The sequence below is a fragment of the Arachis ipaensis genome, chromosome B2 (assembly GCF_059453495.1).
Source record: "Arachis ipaensis isolate K30076 ecotype BB chromosome B2, ASM5945349v1, whole genome shotgun sequence".
NCBI classification, from domain to species: Eukaryota; Viridiplantae; Streptophyta; class Magnoliopsida; order Fabales; family Fabaceae; genus Arachis; species Arachis ipaensis.
Genome location: NC_142437.1, coordinates 98,385,770 through 98,403,901, shown reverse-complemented (window position 1 = coordinate 98,403,901; position 18,132 = coordinate 98,385,770). Strand labels below are relative to the sequence as shown.

The window sequence follows — 18,132 nt, the reverse complement described above, 5'->3', positions numbered from 1 at the left end:
AAATAACCTGTAGCTTGGCCACATAAGCTCATGTTACATTCAACTGACTCATCTTACTCTTTTCTCACGCTTCTACATTGATTGACATACCCATGTATTCTGCTGTGTGTTGTGCTTTTTGAGAAAAAAAAAAAAAACAAACAAGGCAAGAAGCTATGGTTTTGTGTCAGGCACAACCATACCCATGTATTCCGCTACTTCCTCATCCTTCAACTCCAACCCTCATGCACTTCTCTGTTACTAACAGGTTACTACTTTCTTGTTCAACTTCATCCTCTTTTGTCATTTTTGTTACTACTAGTATTTCTATACTTGCAAAGCACCTTGCATTAATCCACAGGTTGTAATGTAGGCGGCCTAACTTGATGACTTATATGGTGTGTGTTTGGATTACAGTTTATAAACGGGAGTTTGCATAAAATTGATTTTGCAAATTTGATTTTGATGAAAAGTAAGTTTGTATTAAGGTGTTAAGCATCAGTAGTTGGTTTTACGGCTTGAACTTGTGACATCGAGTTCACAACATTATTTTACAAGACTGATCATTGTGAAAACTTCTACTTCACAGGAGGCTTCTGCCCTGCTACTTTAACAGAACCAAATGTTCATCATTTCATGTGCATTCACGTAAAATACTCAGTGAAGGTGAGCTTTAAAATAATATATATGGAGCAATTATCAGATAACCAAATCACTCTTTAATGGAATCCTTGTAGGGAGAAGGCACAATTCAGAAGATAAATTAAAATCCCACAAAGATAATGGAACTTCTCAGGTAACTAATCTTTGGGAAAACCTTTCAATTTGTTGAGGATAAGTTTATTCTACACTGCACTCACATTTTATAGTTGGATTCCAATTATGTGGTGTAGGCTTTAAAGACTAAAAGGATGATCCAATCTATGACATTGTATTTCATACTAAGAGTGGCAAAAATGAAACTTTTGGATCAGATCATCAACGTTATCCAAGCAACTATACCAACTGTGTTTCAGACGACGAATCGATTGCCTCTTGCTTGCGTTTCTAATTCCCTGAATAAACCTAGTCCTCTTCCTTCTTTCAGTTATATTAGATGGAGTTTATCAAGGCTCTTGTACTTATTTAACATCCGACTTGAAAAAAATGTTGCAATGTAAGTTGCAGAGTCCATTCATTCGAGTTCATCTACAGAATAGTTTAAACTTTTGTTTTCCAATGCCTGATATGGATTGTTTCAGATTCTTTGTGGTGCTGCTTGTAGCATGTGTCTTATTTACTGCCATTGGTGGTTTCCTGTTCTTCAAGTTCAGGTAATGCAAAGAGAGTTAATTTGTATTTTCTAGATTTTGTTGAGAATGAGAATACTTTAATGGCTTTCTTCGAAGCTTTGGAAGTACCTAAATTGTTTTGAATCATCCAGGAATGGTAAACAATCTCTAGAGGACTGTCTCTGGGATGCTTGGGCATGCCTTTGTGATTCATCTACTCATTTAGTAGTATGTACAATGTTGATTTCATAATCATTTCTTTATATGTATATATACACTGCATCTCATGTTATTTAAAGGGTAAATTATAAGCATATTCAGTTGCTAAAGAGTGTTTTTTTTTTTCTTCGCAGCAACAAACAAGCAAAGAGCGGTTTATTGGCTTTGTTCTTGCAATGTGGGGAATATTATTGTACTCTCGCCTCCTAAGTATTATGACTGAAGAATTCAGGGTAAGGTTTCTTGAGGAATCAAGAATGTTAGTTTTTTGTGCTCGTCTATCAATAATTTAATCACTATTTGCTGGCTCTTAGGACAGAACAATATGGAAAAACTCAGAGAGGGGGCTCAGATGCAAGTGCAGGAGACTGATCATATCATCATTTGTGGGATGAATAGTCATTTGCCTTTCATATTAAAGCAGTTAAATAAGTATCATGGATTCGCAGTTCGTTTAGGCACCGCCACAGCGAGGTAACTATAATAAGTGGTCCACAAGTCTAGAAATATAACCAAATTGTTGGCTCTGTAAGTAATATGTTTGTTCATTCTCATGCAGGAGGCAGAGAATTCTCCTTATGGCTGATCTTCCAAGAAAAAAGATCGACAAAATAGCCGTCAGTATTAGTAAAGATTTGCGCCACATTGATATCCTTTCAAAAAGGTATGGTTTATGGATTCTGTGAAATTGCATTATTCAACTTCCATTTTCTTAATTGTTAATAAAATTTTTGTGTTCCATGTAAAATGTCTGTCTTTGCAGTTGCAGCCTAAGATTAACGGAATCATTTAAGAGGGCAGCAGCAAACAAGGCACGCGCAATAATTATACTGCCATCAAAAGGGGACCGGTAATTAATCTTTGATTAGTTCATGTTTAAGGTGTTTCTGCTTCACTGAAAGCACTAAGTAGCTTTGGAAGAGAGGCAGAGATTGGGAGATAGAGACTGAAATAAGTCTCAGTATTGTGTTTAGTGTAAAGTGGGAGATAGAGATTGAAATAAGAATGAAGTTCTAATTTAATTTGCACAAAAAGTAAAATTGGAATTAATTAATTGAAATGGGAGTATTTTAGGTATAAAATGTTATTAAAGTTTTAGTTTCCGTCTCTAAAAAATTCAATCTCCTGTGTCTCCATTTTTTGGAGGTATTAAAATACTGAAATTTTAGGAACAGAGACTGAAATTTTAGTACCAGTTTCTGAACTAACAAATATGATCCCAGTCTCTTAGTCTCCGTTCCAATGCCTCAAAACAAAGGCTACCTAAAGGACTTGAGGGTATATAATAAAGAATATATAGTTTTTACCTTTAGTTTCTGTTTTGTTATTTGGTGATGAAGTGAATTGATTTTAGATTCTTAATATTTTTAGGTATGAAGTTGACACAGATACATTTCTGTCGGTTTTAGCCTTACAACCAATTCCAAACATGGATTCTGTCCCCACCATAGTTGAGGTATATATATGAACTCTATTTAACGAGTGACTTAGAAGAAGAAAGCTTGGTTGACTTGACTTATTCTTATTCGTAAGTGCAGGTTTCGAGCTCCATTAACAGCGAGCTTTTAAAGTCAATCTCTGGACTGAAAGTGGCGCCGGTGGAAAATGTTGCATCCAAATTATTTGTTCAGTGCTCGCGACAGAAGGACCTCATAAAGATCTACAGACACTTGCTAAACTATCAAAGTACTGCATTTGCACTCTCATCAAGCATTTTGGGCCCTTTGATTGTGCTCATCTATGAAGTCTAACATTCAGTATTTTAACTTGTTACAGAGAATGTGTTTAACCTTTGCAGCTTGCCTAATCTCGAAGGAATGACTTACTCGCAGCTTAGACATGGATTTCAGGAGGTAAAAAGATAATTATTAGTGGAGTAAATTGACAGCTAGGTCTCTGAAGATTTTGACCTCGGAATAATTAGTCTCCGAAGAAAAAACAAGTACCAATATGATTCTTCAAGATAGCAAATAATCGACAAGTTATGTCCTTCTATCATTTCATTAGGTAAAACTTAAAAATGGTGTTTATATGTGCTGTTAATTATTATGACCTGTCTATCTATGAAAGATCATCAAGTAGATCATAATTTTTGCAGTGAAACTTCACATGTTTTAGTATGATTTATGATAAATAAAGAGCGGTTGATAAATGTTACATGAAAATTCAAAAGATAATGAATGTTTCATTATTCAAAATTACATTGTTTCCATGTTCGTGTTATAACAATAGGACATGTACTTTTGTAGATAACGAAATACATAAGCCAACTCCATTTCGTTTTGCACTATCTATTAACAGAAAGATATATATGTCTATTATTTACTATCGTTAAGGACCTAATTGATACTTTTTTTTTTTTTTTCAAAGACTAACTAGTCCGAAGTGTCAAAATACTTGAAGACGTAATTGTCACTTTACTCTTATTACGCTTATTACTCTTATTAGTGACATTCAAATGTGAATTCCATTTGTAACTATGTTTATATTTTTCAGGCTGTTGTGTGTGGTCTATGCCGGAACGGAAGAATATACTTCCACCCTAATGACGACGAGATTATGCAAAAAGATGATAAAGTATGTCAAACACAAACTAAATCTATTTCATGTACATATCTTTCTTGGCATTCATTAAATTATGCAGAATATTTTCCTAAATTAGGTTCTGTTTTCATCAAACTTGTCTTTCTTCATGATCAAGGCATAAAAGTTTTAAAAGCCATTGTCGTCGTTTAGGTACTACTCATCGGATCACTTCAGAATACTAAAGATAGGATGGAAGGCACTGATAAAATTCAAAGTCCTCAAGTTCCTGAAATGATGGAATTGAGTGAAACAAGATTTGCTAATGTTGTGAAGCGTCCGAAAAAATCAGGTTCCAAGGTACATACTACAACTTCTACCTTGGATAGTTGGATATGTTTTGATATATATACCATTGGAATTGTGTTTAAAGCTTTAATTATCGATGGTTGTTGTGATCGTCTTGTAGGCGTCAGACACGAATCAAGGACCAAGAGAGTGCATTCTTTTACTTGGGTGGCGACCAAATGTCATAGATATGATTCAAGAATATGATAATTATCTTGGTCCTGGAAGTGTTTTGGTATGTTCTTATAGTATACATATATTTAAACTACAATATGCTTAAAATAGACATAAATTCAATATATGAATGAATTTAATTTTGATGAGTAAAATAATTTTGCACATGCCTTCAATCACGTAATGTCATGTCACTAAAAGATAATTACTTTTTACCTTGATCGCATGAATGGTCATCCAAAAAAATTCGATAAAATTGGACCACTCAAAAATATTTTACAATATCGATAGATCAAAATTAAACTCTATATGAATTTCATTAATAACCCTTAATTCATTAGAGAATTCTTCCTTGCAGGAAATACTATCAGATACGTCATTAGAAGAGAGGGTTAGTCACAACAAACTACTCAAGAATGTCCGTGTTTCTCATAGGGTATTGTTTCATTCAGAAAACTATGTGATCAAATTTGAATAGATTGATACTCTTTTTTGCTGCAATCTTTCACTTACTTTAAACTTTTTTTTTTTTTTATACTAGATTGGAAATCCTATGGACTATGAGACTTTAAAGGAAACCATATTGAATATCCAGAGTTCTATGAAAGATGAAGATATTACTCTGTCAATTGCTGTAATATTTGACAGAGAATGGCTTCTTGGAGGTAGCTTTTTTTAGCATAGAAATCAGTTTTTTTTAAGGTCATATTAAAGTAACTTCTTCCAATATTATATTTACTGTTATTCTCTTTGCAGATGCATCCATGACAGAACAAAAATCTGTTTATTCTATCCTACTTGCTGAAAATATCTGCAATAAATTTGGGGTTAAGGTAATGTTTCTTTTAATTGAAATAACTAATTTAAAAAGAGTAAATGACAAATTGATCAATTCCAGATCAAACTTGTTTCCGACAAATTTTTATTAGCTAGAAATACTTGATAATTACTCTTGTCCCATTAGACAAATTGGTTCCTCTGGTACTTTCAATCAAATTTTTTTACTATAAATGTTGGACATATAAGTTTTTAATTTTATTATAAGATAACTATATCTAAAACATATTACTGTAAGATAAATTATTCTCTCTTCAATGCAACAGAAAAAAATAATGTGTCTGATATAATTAATTTTTCTCTTAACATATTTTATTATAAGACGATTTGTCAAAAAAAAAAAAATGCACTACAAATTTGATTCCTCTCTTTCAAAACAGACAATTTGTCAAACATAATTAATTTTAATTTTTAGGATTTTTAGAGAATAAAATTTATTAAGGAACATAATATCCAATCGGGTAATTTATGTATTTAAATTATGATGAATTCTACTAAATTCTCTCTAAATTAAGAAGTTAACTTTTGTGACATGTTTTTAAATTATTAAATGAAATGAAATGAATTCACTTATTATGATTAACTTTAATTTTAATCTAACTTAAGTTTTGTCTAATCAATTAGTTATGATATAATTTTTTTGCAAATTATAAAAAATTATTAAAAGGTTAATTTTTTTTATTTTTTTTAAATTATATATTTATTAATCAATTTGAATCACAAAATAAAAAAATCTCAAAAGACAAAAAGGATAAATAAAATAAAAATTCAAAAGGCACAAAAAATTTTAAATTGTCAAATTTTTTTCTCCTTGCTTTCTTTTTGAAAAAAAAAATAAAAAATTATAAAATAAAACTTCTCTAGTAATTTTTATAATTTGTAAAAAAAACTATACCATAATTAGTTGATTAGGTTAACAAAATTTAGGTTAGATTAAGAATTTAACCATGATAAACCAATCTATTTCATCAAATAATAATAAGATATGTTATAAAGGGATAACTTATCCTTTATTTTATTTTAGATCAGAGAATATTAAGTAAAATTTATCTTAAATTATATGATACCAAAATTATCATATTGTTCTAAAAATAAAATAGTCATAATTTTGTCCTCTTACTTTTAATATGATAAAATTGTGAAAGAATAGGAAAAGCAAAGAAAAGAATTTTTATTGATTGTTGATTGATTGAATTGTACTGAAGTGTGTTGTAAACTATGAAGGTAAAACTAAATATATATAGAGCATTGTCCTATGAAAGATAAAAGCAAATAAAGATAAGATAAGAACAATTAAAGATAAGATAATAAAGACTAAAATTAAAATTGAATTTTTGTATCCTGTTGGGCTGAATTTGTGGGCCACGATACTTCTTTATTGTTGTCATGGGCTAAAGTAGAAGAGTAGTTTAATACGCCCCCGCAAGCTGGTGGATGGAAGATGTCAATAATCCACAGCTTGGATAAGTTCCGATGAAATTGTTGAGAAAAGCGCGTCTGACGTGGTGACGCGGAGGAAGATGCATGCGGCAGAGCTTGAGCTGCCTACTGCAAAAATATAAAAGGAGATGCTGTGCTTGAGCAGCGATCTTCAAAAACTGCGTGCGGCGGAGCTTGAGCTGCCGGCGGCAAAAATATAAAAGGAGATGCTGTGCTTGAGCAGCGATCTTTAAATAATTGCGTGCGGCGGAGCTTGAGATGCCGACGACAAAAATACATAAAAGGAGATGCTGTGCTTGAGCAGCGATCTTTAAACAATTGCGTGCGGCGGAGCTTGAGCTGCTGACGGCAAAAATACATAAAAGGAGATGCTGTGCTTGAGGGAGAGAGAGCAAGCAGTGATCTTCATAAAAAAAAGAATAAAAAAATAAAAAAAATAAAAGAATAAGCGCGTAGAGCGCAATAAAATTGATCTTTAGAGGGCGCGTATGGCGCAATAAGAAAGAGGGCGCATAGAGCGCGATAAGAGTGCAGATGGAACTGCTAATACAGAATGCAGATTAAACCGCTGAAACAGAATGCAGACGGAACTACCAGAAGAATGGAGGCGCAGACGAAATTGTTGGTAAAGTATCGGGATAACCAAAACTGTGGTAAGATTTTCACTTGGATGCATGTAACTAAATCTTATGATTATTTATTGTGGGAGGAAGTTGAAAAAGAAGCATGGTGATTTCTCACCGAAAAGATCATAACTTATATATCCTCCTCAAGGAGGATACCATGGCTCTGATACCATGATAAAATTGTGAAAGAATAGGAAAAGCAAAGAAAAGAATTTTTATTGATTGTTGATTGATTGAATTGTACTGAAGTGTGTTGTAAACTATGAGGGTAAAACTAAATATATATAGAGCATTGTCCTATGAAAGATAAAAGCAAATAAAGATAAGATAAGAACAATTAAAGATAAGATAATAAAGACTAAAATTAAAATTGAATTTTTGTATTCTGTTTGGCTGAATTTGTGGGCCACGATACTTCTTTATTGTTGTCATGGGCTAAAGTAGAAGAGTAGTTTAATATAATATAAATCAATCGTGGACATAGGACAAGTTTTTAAATAAAAATATGATACCTACTGAAAAGTAACTATTTAAGTAAAAAACATGCGAGAATAAATCATGGCAAAATCATGATTTACGTGGATAAGAAAACCATGGACGTAGCAAAAATTATCATGACACAGACTGCATAAATCATGATAGAGTTATTGTTTTTAGACTGAAAAATATGACACTAAGAGAAAATCCACGATTTTAAGGATAATATTAAATAGAATATTTATAGGGATTAAGCTTTAAGATATACAATAAAATAAAGTACTTACTTAAAGTACTTACCGTAAAATATTTTGTACATAGAATAGTGAACTTTTATTTTTGTATATTGGATTATGAGTGGTGAAGTCTTTAAAAGTGATCTAAATTAGGTGTTAAACGTTATTGTGGGTGTTTACAAAACGTCAGTGACGTTTTCACTTTATATAATTAAAATAATATTTTTTTTACAAAACGTCAATGACGTTTTCTCATTTTATAATTAAAAAATATTTTTTTACAAAACGTTGGTGACGTTTTGTTTTTTTATATTTAAAAAAATATTTGTTTTACAAAATGTTAGTGACGTTTTGTACTACCATCATAGCATTGTAAAATACCAAAATGAACAAATATTGTCGTATTTCACATTAAAATTATCCATATCTAAAAATTTTAGCCTAGAATAGTTACTAATCTAATTTTTTCCACTATATTGGAAACATATTATTTTACTAATAAATTCATATTATTTACCAAAATTTTAAATAGGGTTTTTTACTTAAATAAAATAAACCAATACCAAAATACTGGATTCTCCTAAATCAAATTTTGAAACGTAAATATCCTCTTTCTATTATTATATAAATCGTTCCAGGGGCATGAGAATTATATAATATGTTAACCATGCCATCCAAGAACGATTTATGCATGAATGACCTAGGAGAATAAGGAGTAAATCGTTGCAGGGCACACAGGGTTATAGATAACGCATAAATCGTCCCACCCAACAAAGATTCAAGTGATTTTGAGCTAAAACACAAAGGCTTGGCACGATTAACGTGTTAAAGCAAATCCTCTCAAGCCTGTCACGATTTATGTATAATAGAGTACTTTTATTTATAATATTTTAATTTAAATTATATCTGTTTAAATTTTAACTTAAAAAATAAAAATATACTTTTTATAATTTCAATTATTAATTTTATTAATAAGATTAAATTAAATTAAAAAAAAGAATACTAACAAATAATAATAAAAAGAGTACTAATAAAATTGTGAAAGAGTAGGAAAAGTAAAGAAAAGAACTTTTATTGATTGTTGATTGATTGAATTGTACTGAAGTGACTAAATATATATAGAGCATTGTCCTATAAAAGATAAAAGCAAATAAAGATAAGATAAGAAGATAAGAACAACTAAAGATAAGATAAAGATAATAAAGACTAAAATTATAATTAAATTTATGTATTCTGTTGGGCTGAATTTGTGGGCTGTGAGACTTCTTTGTTGTTGTCGTGGGCTAAGGTAGAAGAATGGTTTAATATGCCCCCGCAAGCTGGAGGATGAAAGATATCGAGAACTCCAAGCTTATTGAGATTAAGATGGAAGGGTTGAGGAGACAAAGGCTTTGTGAAGATGTCAGCTAATTGCCCAGAAGAAGGAATGGGGAGAAGTTTCATCACTCCAGCTTGAGCTTTTTGTCGAACCAAGTGACAATCGACCTCTAAATGTTTGGTCCGTTCATGAAAAACTGGATTAGCAGCAATATGAAGAGCAATTTGATTATCACAATATAAAACTGGTGGGCGGATAGGAGAGATACGTAAAAATTGTAACAGATTTATTATCCATTGAAGTTCACAAGTTGTGTTGGCAAGTGCACGATATTCTGCTTCAGTGGATGAGCGGGCAACGGTGGTTTGTTTCTTGGTCTTCCAAGAGACTAAAGAGTTGCCTAAGAAGAAACAATAGCCTGTTAAAGATCGCCGAGTGTCAGGACATCCGGCCCAATCAGAGTCACTGAAGCCGAGAAGCTGAATTTCTGATTCTCTTGAAAAAAAAATTCCTTTGCCGGGGCTAGTTTTTAGATATCGTAACACATGCTTGGCAGCTTGAAGATGAGATTCAGTAGGAGTTGCCATAAATTGACTTAATTGTTGAGTGGCATACATGATGTCTGGTCGAGTAGTGGTAAGGTAGATAAGACGCCCAACCAAACGGCGATACACAGAAGGGTCAGATAGCAAGGGACTTTTGTCTTGATATAATCTTGTGGAACTATCCATTGGAACAGAGGCAGGTTTAGCACCTAATAAACCAGAATCCTCCAAAAGATCAAGACAATATTTTCTCTGAGATAAGCAAATTCCCTTTGCTGATTGGGCTACTTCAATACCCAAAAAATATTTTAAAGGGCCCAAATCTTTAATTCGGAAGTGCTGGTGCAAAATAGACTTAATAGAAGCAAGTTCAGAAATAGAATCGCCGGTGAGAACGATGTCGTCAACATAGACTAGAAGTATACAAATTTGAGCACCAGTAAATTTAACAAATAGACTATAATCAGATAAAGTCTGCTGATATCCATGGGATAGCAAAAGATGAGAAAGTTTGTCATACCACATACGACTAGATTGTCGTAGACCATATAATGACTTTAGTAACTTGCAGCATTGATTTGGGCGAGGAGATGTGAACCCAGGTGGCAAAGTCATGTAAACATCTTCAGAAAGATCCCCATGTAAGAAAGCATTATTGACATCTAACTGATGTATGGGCCAATGCTTCATAGAGGCCAATGCCAAAACTAATCTAATGGTGGCAGGCTTGACAACAGGAGAGAAGGTTTCCAAGAAATCAACACCTTCAGTCTGGGTGAATCCTTTGGCCACAAGGCGAGCCTTATATCGATCAATTGAACCATCAGGCTTGCGTTTGATGCGATAGACCCATTTACAGCCAACCGGCTTAACACTTGCAGGACAATCAACAAGACGCCAAGTTTTGTTCAACTCAAGAGCATCCAACTCATCTTTCATAGCACTATGCCAATTGGGATGTTGATTGGCATCTTTAAAGAACTTTGGCTCAACGTCAGAATGTAGAGATAATAGAAACCTTTTATGTGAAGATGAAAGAGAAGAAAAAGACATGACTGAAGATAAAGGATACCTGCACTTTGAGGGAGATTGATTGGTAGAGGTGAGAGACGAATTGCACAAGTAATCAGAGAGATATGCTGGAGGTCGGTGAGGTCGATCAGAATGACGAGGATGTGGTTGCTCAGGTGGTGAGGAAGGTGACAGGGGATGAGGAGGTGATGGTGGACTAGTGTCTAGTGCAGAAGAAGAGGAGGGTGTGGGCCTCAAAAGAGATTCGGTTGTTATGGATTCAAGTTGGTTAGGACACGATAGTGAGGAAGAAGGAGAGGTTGTTGGAGAGAATAAAGGATTAGATGGAGTTGGGTCAATGGGTATGGGTGAGGGTTCAACTGGAAGGGTTGGTATTTTTGGGTTATGTGTGTTGATAGAAAAGTTGTTTGGTTCAGAATTTGGGTTGAAGAGAGAAATTGGGTCATTTGTGTGAACCAAAGGAAAAACTAATTCATCAAATACAACATTTCGAGAAATTTCAATTCTTTTGTCATCCAAAAGATAAATGATATATCCTTTAAAACCATTTTGAAAACCAATGAAAACACCCTTTGAGTGCCCTGCTTAAGTGCATAGATTTCTTCTTGCAACTCAGCAATTCGGAGAAGATCACTCTGAGCAAATCGTTCTTTCAAATCGGTCCAAACAGAGGAGGCAGTGGCAAAATAGAGGACACTTTGAGTTATAGAAGAGGACAAAGAATGGAATAACCAAGATAAGACCAAATTGTTGCAACGTTCCCAAGCCGAGAAAAGAGGATCCCCAGGTAGAGGAGAGGAGATAGAACCAGTAAGAAATCCATATTTATTTTTGGAAATAATAGCCATAGTGAAGGATCTATTCCATGAATGGTAATTGTTTCCTGTGAGAACAGGGGTAACCAAGACTGAGGTAGGATTTTCGCTTGGATGAATATAATAGGGATTGGTTGTATCTTGAGTTAAATTGGAAGGTTGATTATTCATGGTAGGCGGGGGAGTTGAAGGAGTTTTAGGATCTGAATCGGTTGGTTTATCCATGGATATCAACAGAGCTCAAGAAGAGCTCTGATACCATAATAAAATTGTGAAAGAGTAGGAAAAGTAAAGAAAAGAACTTTTATTGATTGTTGATTGATTGAATTGTACTGAAGTGACTAAATATATATAGAGCATTGTCCTATAAAAGATAAAAGCAAATAAAGATAAGATAAGAAGATAAGAACAACTAAAGATAAGATAAAGATAATAAAGACTAAAATTATAATTAAATTTATGTATTCTGTTGGGCTGAATTTGTGGGCTGTGAGACTTCTTTGTTGTTGTCGTGGGCTAAGGTAGAAGAATGGTTTAATAAGTACTAAATTTTAATATATAAATTTAATTTTTTTCTTTAAAAAAATATCAAAAAGTGTTAAAAAATATAATTTTGAATAATATAAATTCATGTTGTTTTGAGTAACATAAATTTAAGTTTTTATAAAATTTTTAGTATTCGTTGTTGATTTTTTTTAATCATTTTTATTGATGCATAATTTTTATAGAATTGTTTTTGTCATATTTTTTATTTGACTTTGTATAAATTTTAATTATTTTTTTATAATTTTAATTATTAATTCTATTAAAAAATTAAATTAAATAAAAAAAATACTGACAAATTATAATGAAAAAAATACTAAATTTTAATAAATAAATTTAAGTTTTTTTTAAAAAAAAAGTCTAAAAGTGTTAAAAAATATAATTTTGCATAATATAAATTTATGTGTTTTTGAGTATCATAAATTTAAGTTTTTATAAAATTTTTAGTATTTGTTATTCATATAATTTTTTAAATAATTTTTATTGATGTATATTTTTTATAGATTGCTCATGTAATTTTTTTAATAATTTTTTTAATAATTTTTATCGATGCATATTTTTTATAATTTATATGTTAAAAAATGATGGAAAAATTCTATAAAAAATATACATCGATAAAAATTATTAAAAAAAATTACATGAATAATAAATACTAAAAATTTTATAAAACTTAAATTTATGTTACTCAAAAACACATAAATTTATATTATGCAAAATTATATTTTTTAACACCCTTTGATATTTAAAAAAGAATTTAAATTTATGTATTAAAATTTAGTACTCTTTTTATTATAATTTGCTAGTATTCTTTTTTTTAATTTTGTTTTTTTAATAGAATTAATAATTAAAATTATAAATAAATAATTAAACTTTATACAAAAGTCACATAAAAAATGACAAAAAAATTCTATAAAAAATATGCATTAATAAAAATGATTAAAAAAATTATATAAACAACGAATACTAAAAATTTTATAAAAACTTAAATTTATGTTACTTAAAGCAATATAAATTTATATTATGCAAAATTAATATTTTTTAACACCTTTTGACAATTTTTTTTTAAAGAAAAAACTTAAATTTATGTATTAAAATTTAGTATTCTTTTTATTAAAATTTGTTAGTATTTTTTTTATTTAATTTAATCTTCTCAATGAAATTAATAATTGAAATTATAAAAGTATATATTTTTTTTAAGTTAAAATTTAAATAGATATAATTTAAATTAAATTATTATAAATAAAAGTATCCTATTATACATAAATCGTGCCAGGCTTGAGAGGGTTTATTTTAACACATTAATCGTGCTAAGCCTTTGTGTTTTAGCTCAAAATCACGTGAATCTTTGTAGGGTGGGACGATTTATGCGTTACCTATAACCCTGTGTGCCCTGTAACGATTTACTCTCTATTCCCCTTGATCATTCATGCATAAATCGTTCTTGGGTGGCATGGTTAACATATTATATAATCCTCATACCCCTGGAACGATTTATATAATAGTAAAAAGAGGATATTTACGTTTCAAAATTTGATTTAGGGAAATTCAGTAATTTTGGTATTGGTTTATTTTATTTAAGTAAAAAACCCTTTTAAATATTAATTGTTTTTAATATTAAATCTATTTTCATTAAATTATTTTAAAAAATTATATTTAGTCAGAATTACTTACATATATTAACTAATTGCTTATATTTATAAGTTAAATACTAATTTCTTATATTTATCCTCTTATTCTAAAAATAAACATCTCTTGTAAAAGAACATTATAATTAATTAGATGAATATTATCAATACTTATTATTTATATTAAAATATATTAATAATAATATCAATATGAATGCATTTAGGAAAAGAAAGAATTATATTTGTATTTGTAACTATAGATCCAAAAATTTAAAAGGAAAGTATATGAATTATTGCATGAAACAATTAATTTGTTAATTTAAATATGGTTTCCACCAAATATAATATTATCTTATTATAAATGTTTCTGAGTTGATATTCTCTTATTAAAAATTATATATTTCTATAAATATTTTTAAATGATTGATTTTCTCTTATTAAGGTTTTATTAAAAATTATTGATATTTTAAATTGTTTACATTTTTGTTTTAAGATGGTGGGTTATCAAGGCTTAGAAACTCTTTGAATACCTCTGCCAAGTTACAGTAGTATTATCATTATGGGTGACCATCATATCTAATAACTAAAACTAGTATTTCTCACGTAAATTGTGGGTTTCACATTGGTTTTAGGCTGAACCAAATTTTTTTACATAAATTGTAGTTTTTTTGTGTATTAGATAAAGTTTTAGAGATCTATACAAACTATTAAAAAGCATAATGCTTTTTTTTTGTGTGGTTTTATCAGCTGAAATAAGTTAGTTTTTTATAATCTCATAATCTCAATATATATAGGACACAATATATAGGTTAGCTTTTGTAAATTTTATATATTTTTTTAAAACTTCTACTATGGCCACGATTTATATTAAAAACGGGAGGACAAAGTTATAACTATTTTACTTTGAGGACAATCTGATAATTTTAGTATTTATATAGTTTAAATAAGTAAATTACTAATATTCAGTATGATCCACTTTTGTGGTTTTTTTGTGTGTATTAGATAAAATTTTAGAAATTTTTAAAACTTACTTATCATAAAATCGTGGTTTTATCAGCTAAAATAGGTTAGTTTTTTATAATCCCATAATCCACAATATATATAGGTTTTATATTTTTTTTTAAACTTATTCTATGCCCAAAATTATAGTTATTTTACTTTTAGGATAATCAAGTAGTTTTAAATAAGTAAATTAATGATATCCAATCTGACCCATTTGAATATTTATTCTAACTTACATGATATATTTTTATGTTTAGCTGATATCTTTTAATTGGTGATTGCAGGTCCAAAATCTAGTTGCAGAGATTGTGGATTCAAAATTGGGAAAACAAGTAAATCATAAACCTTAATTTAGCCTTTAAAATAGTTCGTATTAGATTATATTGCAACAGCAATATGCATGTGGTCGGTATTGATGAAGGAGTTACGTAAAATGGTGGACGCAGATGAGTAGAATCAAGCCATCAGTGACGTACATAGCAGGGGAGGAACTAATGAGCCTTGTAACAGCTCAAGGTCTCACAACTAACTTCTTGCAGTCCCTTTAATTACTGTACAGCGGTAGCTTCTATTAATGGCTTGAATGTTTGTATGTTTCAGTGGCTGAGAACAGTGAATTGAACGAGGTTTGGAAAGATATTCTCGATGCAGAGGGGGACGAAATATATGTAAAGGTAAAACGTAAAAAATAATATTATATATCTAAATGTTTTTGTAAATAAAAAATCAGTTATGAATAGCATTACTTAAGTTTTATTATTTAATTTAGTTGGACTTTAATTAATAAAAAAACTTAGATATATAATATTATTTAAAAGTAAATACAAAAATATTTTTATTAAATCTAAAATATTAGTAATTAGGTACTACTAAATACGTTTTTTAATTTTAATATTAGAAAAGTGTTCACAAAATTATAAATGATAATTAGAAGAAATTTGAGAGTCAAATTTAAATATCAAATTAAAGGGTTAAATTTATATTTATGATTTTTTTATTTTTTTAAATTCAAACATCTGAAAATCAAATTTGTGTTTGTAATTTTTAAATAAGAAAAATCTAAGAGTCAAATTTTTTTTATTATTTTAAAATCACAAGTCTAACCTTTCAATTTATTTACTCCTAAACTTTCATCATAAAATTAATCTTCAAATTTTGTTATGTTTACATTAAAAAAAGTACTCAACTTATTTTTAACAGTAGATTATACTATGCTTGTCCATTTCTAAAATAATTAACCACTAAAATAATCAAATTTTTTATATATAGTGAATAATTGAACTTTTTGTAAGATAATAATCAAAGATTTTTTTAATAAAATGATCAAATTATTTTATTAATATAAAAAAATCAACCACCAATATTAGATATAAAATTTGATTGTAAATGTGAATCAAATTTGGTAAGTTATAAAATTAATTAAATTATATTATTTATGAAATTTGATTATAAATATGTGATTATAATATGAATATAATAGATCATGGTATATTATTCTATACAAATAGTTAATTGGTTACTAACTTTTAGTATTGGTGTAATATATTCCAACACAATTGATGATTACATAAGAATCAGTATCAATATTATTAGGAAGAGTGGTATTTGTTACTAATTATTACATGACTAATTTTTTAGCGTCTATCATTTGTGTGCCAAACTTGCCAAACTTATTTTTTTATAATAAATATCAAATATTTAAAATTTATGAATTTTATACTTTTAATAAATTAAACGCCAAACTTTTAGGTAAAATAATAAATATTTTATTACATTATATTACTACAATGTTATTTAAAAGTGTTAATAAATTGAATCATATCCACAAATTTAAAGTATTTATTCGTATTTGATTCATAATTTACAAATATGATCCGATAAGATCGAATCACGAATATCATATTTATATCTATATATTTGATATGTATATCCGCATAAAATACTAAATAAATAAATAAAATATGTATTATATTTAAGTTTTATTTCAATTAATAATTATTATTTATATACATCTTATTATTTTATTTTGATAAAAAATTAGTTTAATAATATTTTAAAAGTTTAAAGAACTAAAAAAGGAAAATTTTATTAAATTTTTTATAAAAATAAATTTTTATAATATATTTTATTTTTACGTCGATCTGATTTGTAAAGATCCTAACATAAAAAATATGGATATTAGATCCGATGAATTTAATTTAATACGAATTGCATCAAGATTTTATCCCTCGAATTCAGGAATATCCTTAATTGTATTTTTGGTTTGTGCAGGACATTGGGCTTTACATGAGGGAAGGAGAGAACCCAACATTTTGGGAGTTGTCTGAGAGAGCATATTTACGGAGAGAAGTAGCCATAGGTTATGTGAAAAACAACAAGAAGGTATAGGTGCCTATGCCAATGGTAATAATTCAGGTTAAACCATTAATTAATATTAATTGTTTGATTTGCAGGTAATGAACCCAATTCCAAAGTCAGAACCCCTCTCTCTTGAATTGATGGACTCCTTAATAGTCATATCTGAACTTGAAGGAGAACATGTCCAGCACCCTACGCCTAAACCTCCTGCTATTTTGTAATGCTTAGCCTTATTAACCCTCAGTCTTTAATCACAGTTTTTTTAAGAATTTATTATTATCTTTTATTTTGTTGCCCTTCCATTATCAGATAATTAAAAGAATAGAATTAGAAGATGTAACCATTTTTAAATTTTATTAAATTTAAACTTTTAATATTTGTATAAATGAATTAGTGAGTTAACCACTGAATTAACTCAAATTGGTTGAGACTCCTCATCATCTATATATTATTATGTTTACAATATATTGTATATGTTCTTACACAATTAAACGACATTATTATCCAATGAATAGTTATCAAATATGATGGTTCAAGAGGCCTGTTTGAGGCCAATGAGTAATAGCTCAAATGGCATAGTCTCTCCATACTCAATTAAAAGGTTGCGGGTTCGAGTCTCCTATTTTTGGTAAAAAAAAAAAGCCTGTTCAAGCTTATATAATTAACTATGCAAAATCATCATTAGCTTAAATTAGAGGTTTTTTTTTATTAGTATTTTTCTAATTCATGGTAAAAGAAAGAGATATGAACTAAAGGAATATATT

General features: G+C 29.3%; 1 protein-coding gene across 2 annotated transcripts; it reads left to right on the top strand.

The window, feature by feature from the left end:
- LOC107625544 (putative ion channel POLLUX-like 2) lies at nt 1–17,800 on the top strand. Of its 2 annotated transcripts, XM_088503589.1 has the most exons (25): nt 107–247; nt 397–451; nt 569–645; nt 717–775; nt 873–1,135; nt 1,221–1,292; nt 1,403–1,478; nt 1,604–1,702; nt 1,789–1,943; nt 2,029–2,133; nt 2,233–2,319; nt 2,841–2,925; nt 3,008–3,155; nt 3,246–3,322; nt 3,966–4,046; nt 4,206–4,352; nt 4,462–4,575; nt 4,873–4,950; nt 5,056–5,179; nt 5,271–5,347; nt 15,295–15,342; nt 15,457–15,526; nt 15,611–15,684; nt 17,282–17,392; nt 17,464–17,800. In XM_088503589.1, exons 5-25 carry the CDS (start codon nt 891–893, stop codon nt 17,587–17,589), a joined length of 2,199 nt encoding a protein of 732 aa, XP_088359715.1. In that variant the 5' UTR covers nt 107–247; nt 397–451; nt 569–645; nt 717–775; nt 873–890; the 3' UTR covers nt 17,590–17,800. The 2 variants fall into 2 exon arrangements, with proteins under 2 accessions (XP_016183692.2, XP_088359715.1); XM_016328206.3 differs by lacking the exon at nt 397–451 and having other exon boundaries at nt 1–247.
- Nucleotides 17,801–18,132: the final 332 nt, after the last annotated feature.

Excerpts from the sequence above, each read along its gene's own strand:
- LOC107625544 (XM_016328206.3), top strand. The coding sequence starts at position 156 with ATGGTTTTGTGTCAGGCACAACCATACCCATGTATTCCGCTACTTCCT. Across the intron at positions 1,703-1,788 it reads TTATGACTGAAGAATTCAGG|AACAATATGGAAAAACTCAG; the intron begins GTAAGGTTTCTT and ends CTCTTAGGACAG. Across the intron at positions 1,944-2,028 it reads TTAGGCACCGCCACAGCGAG|GAGGCAGAGAATTCTCCTTA; the intron begins GTAACTATAATA and ends ATTCTCATGCAG.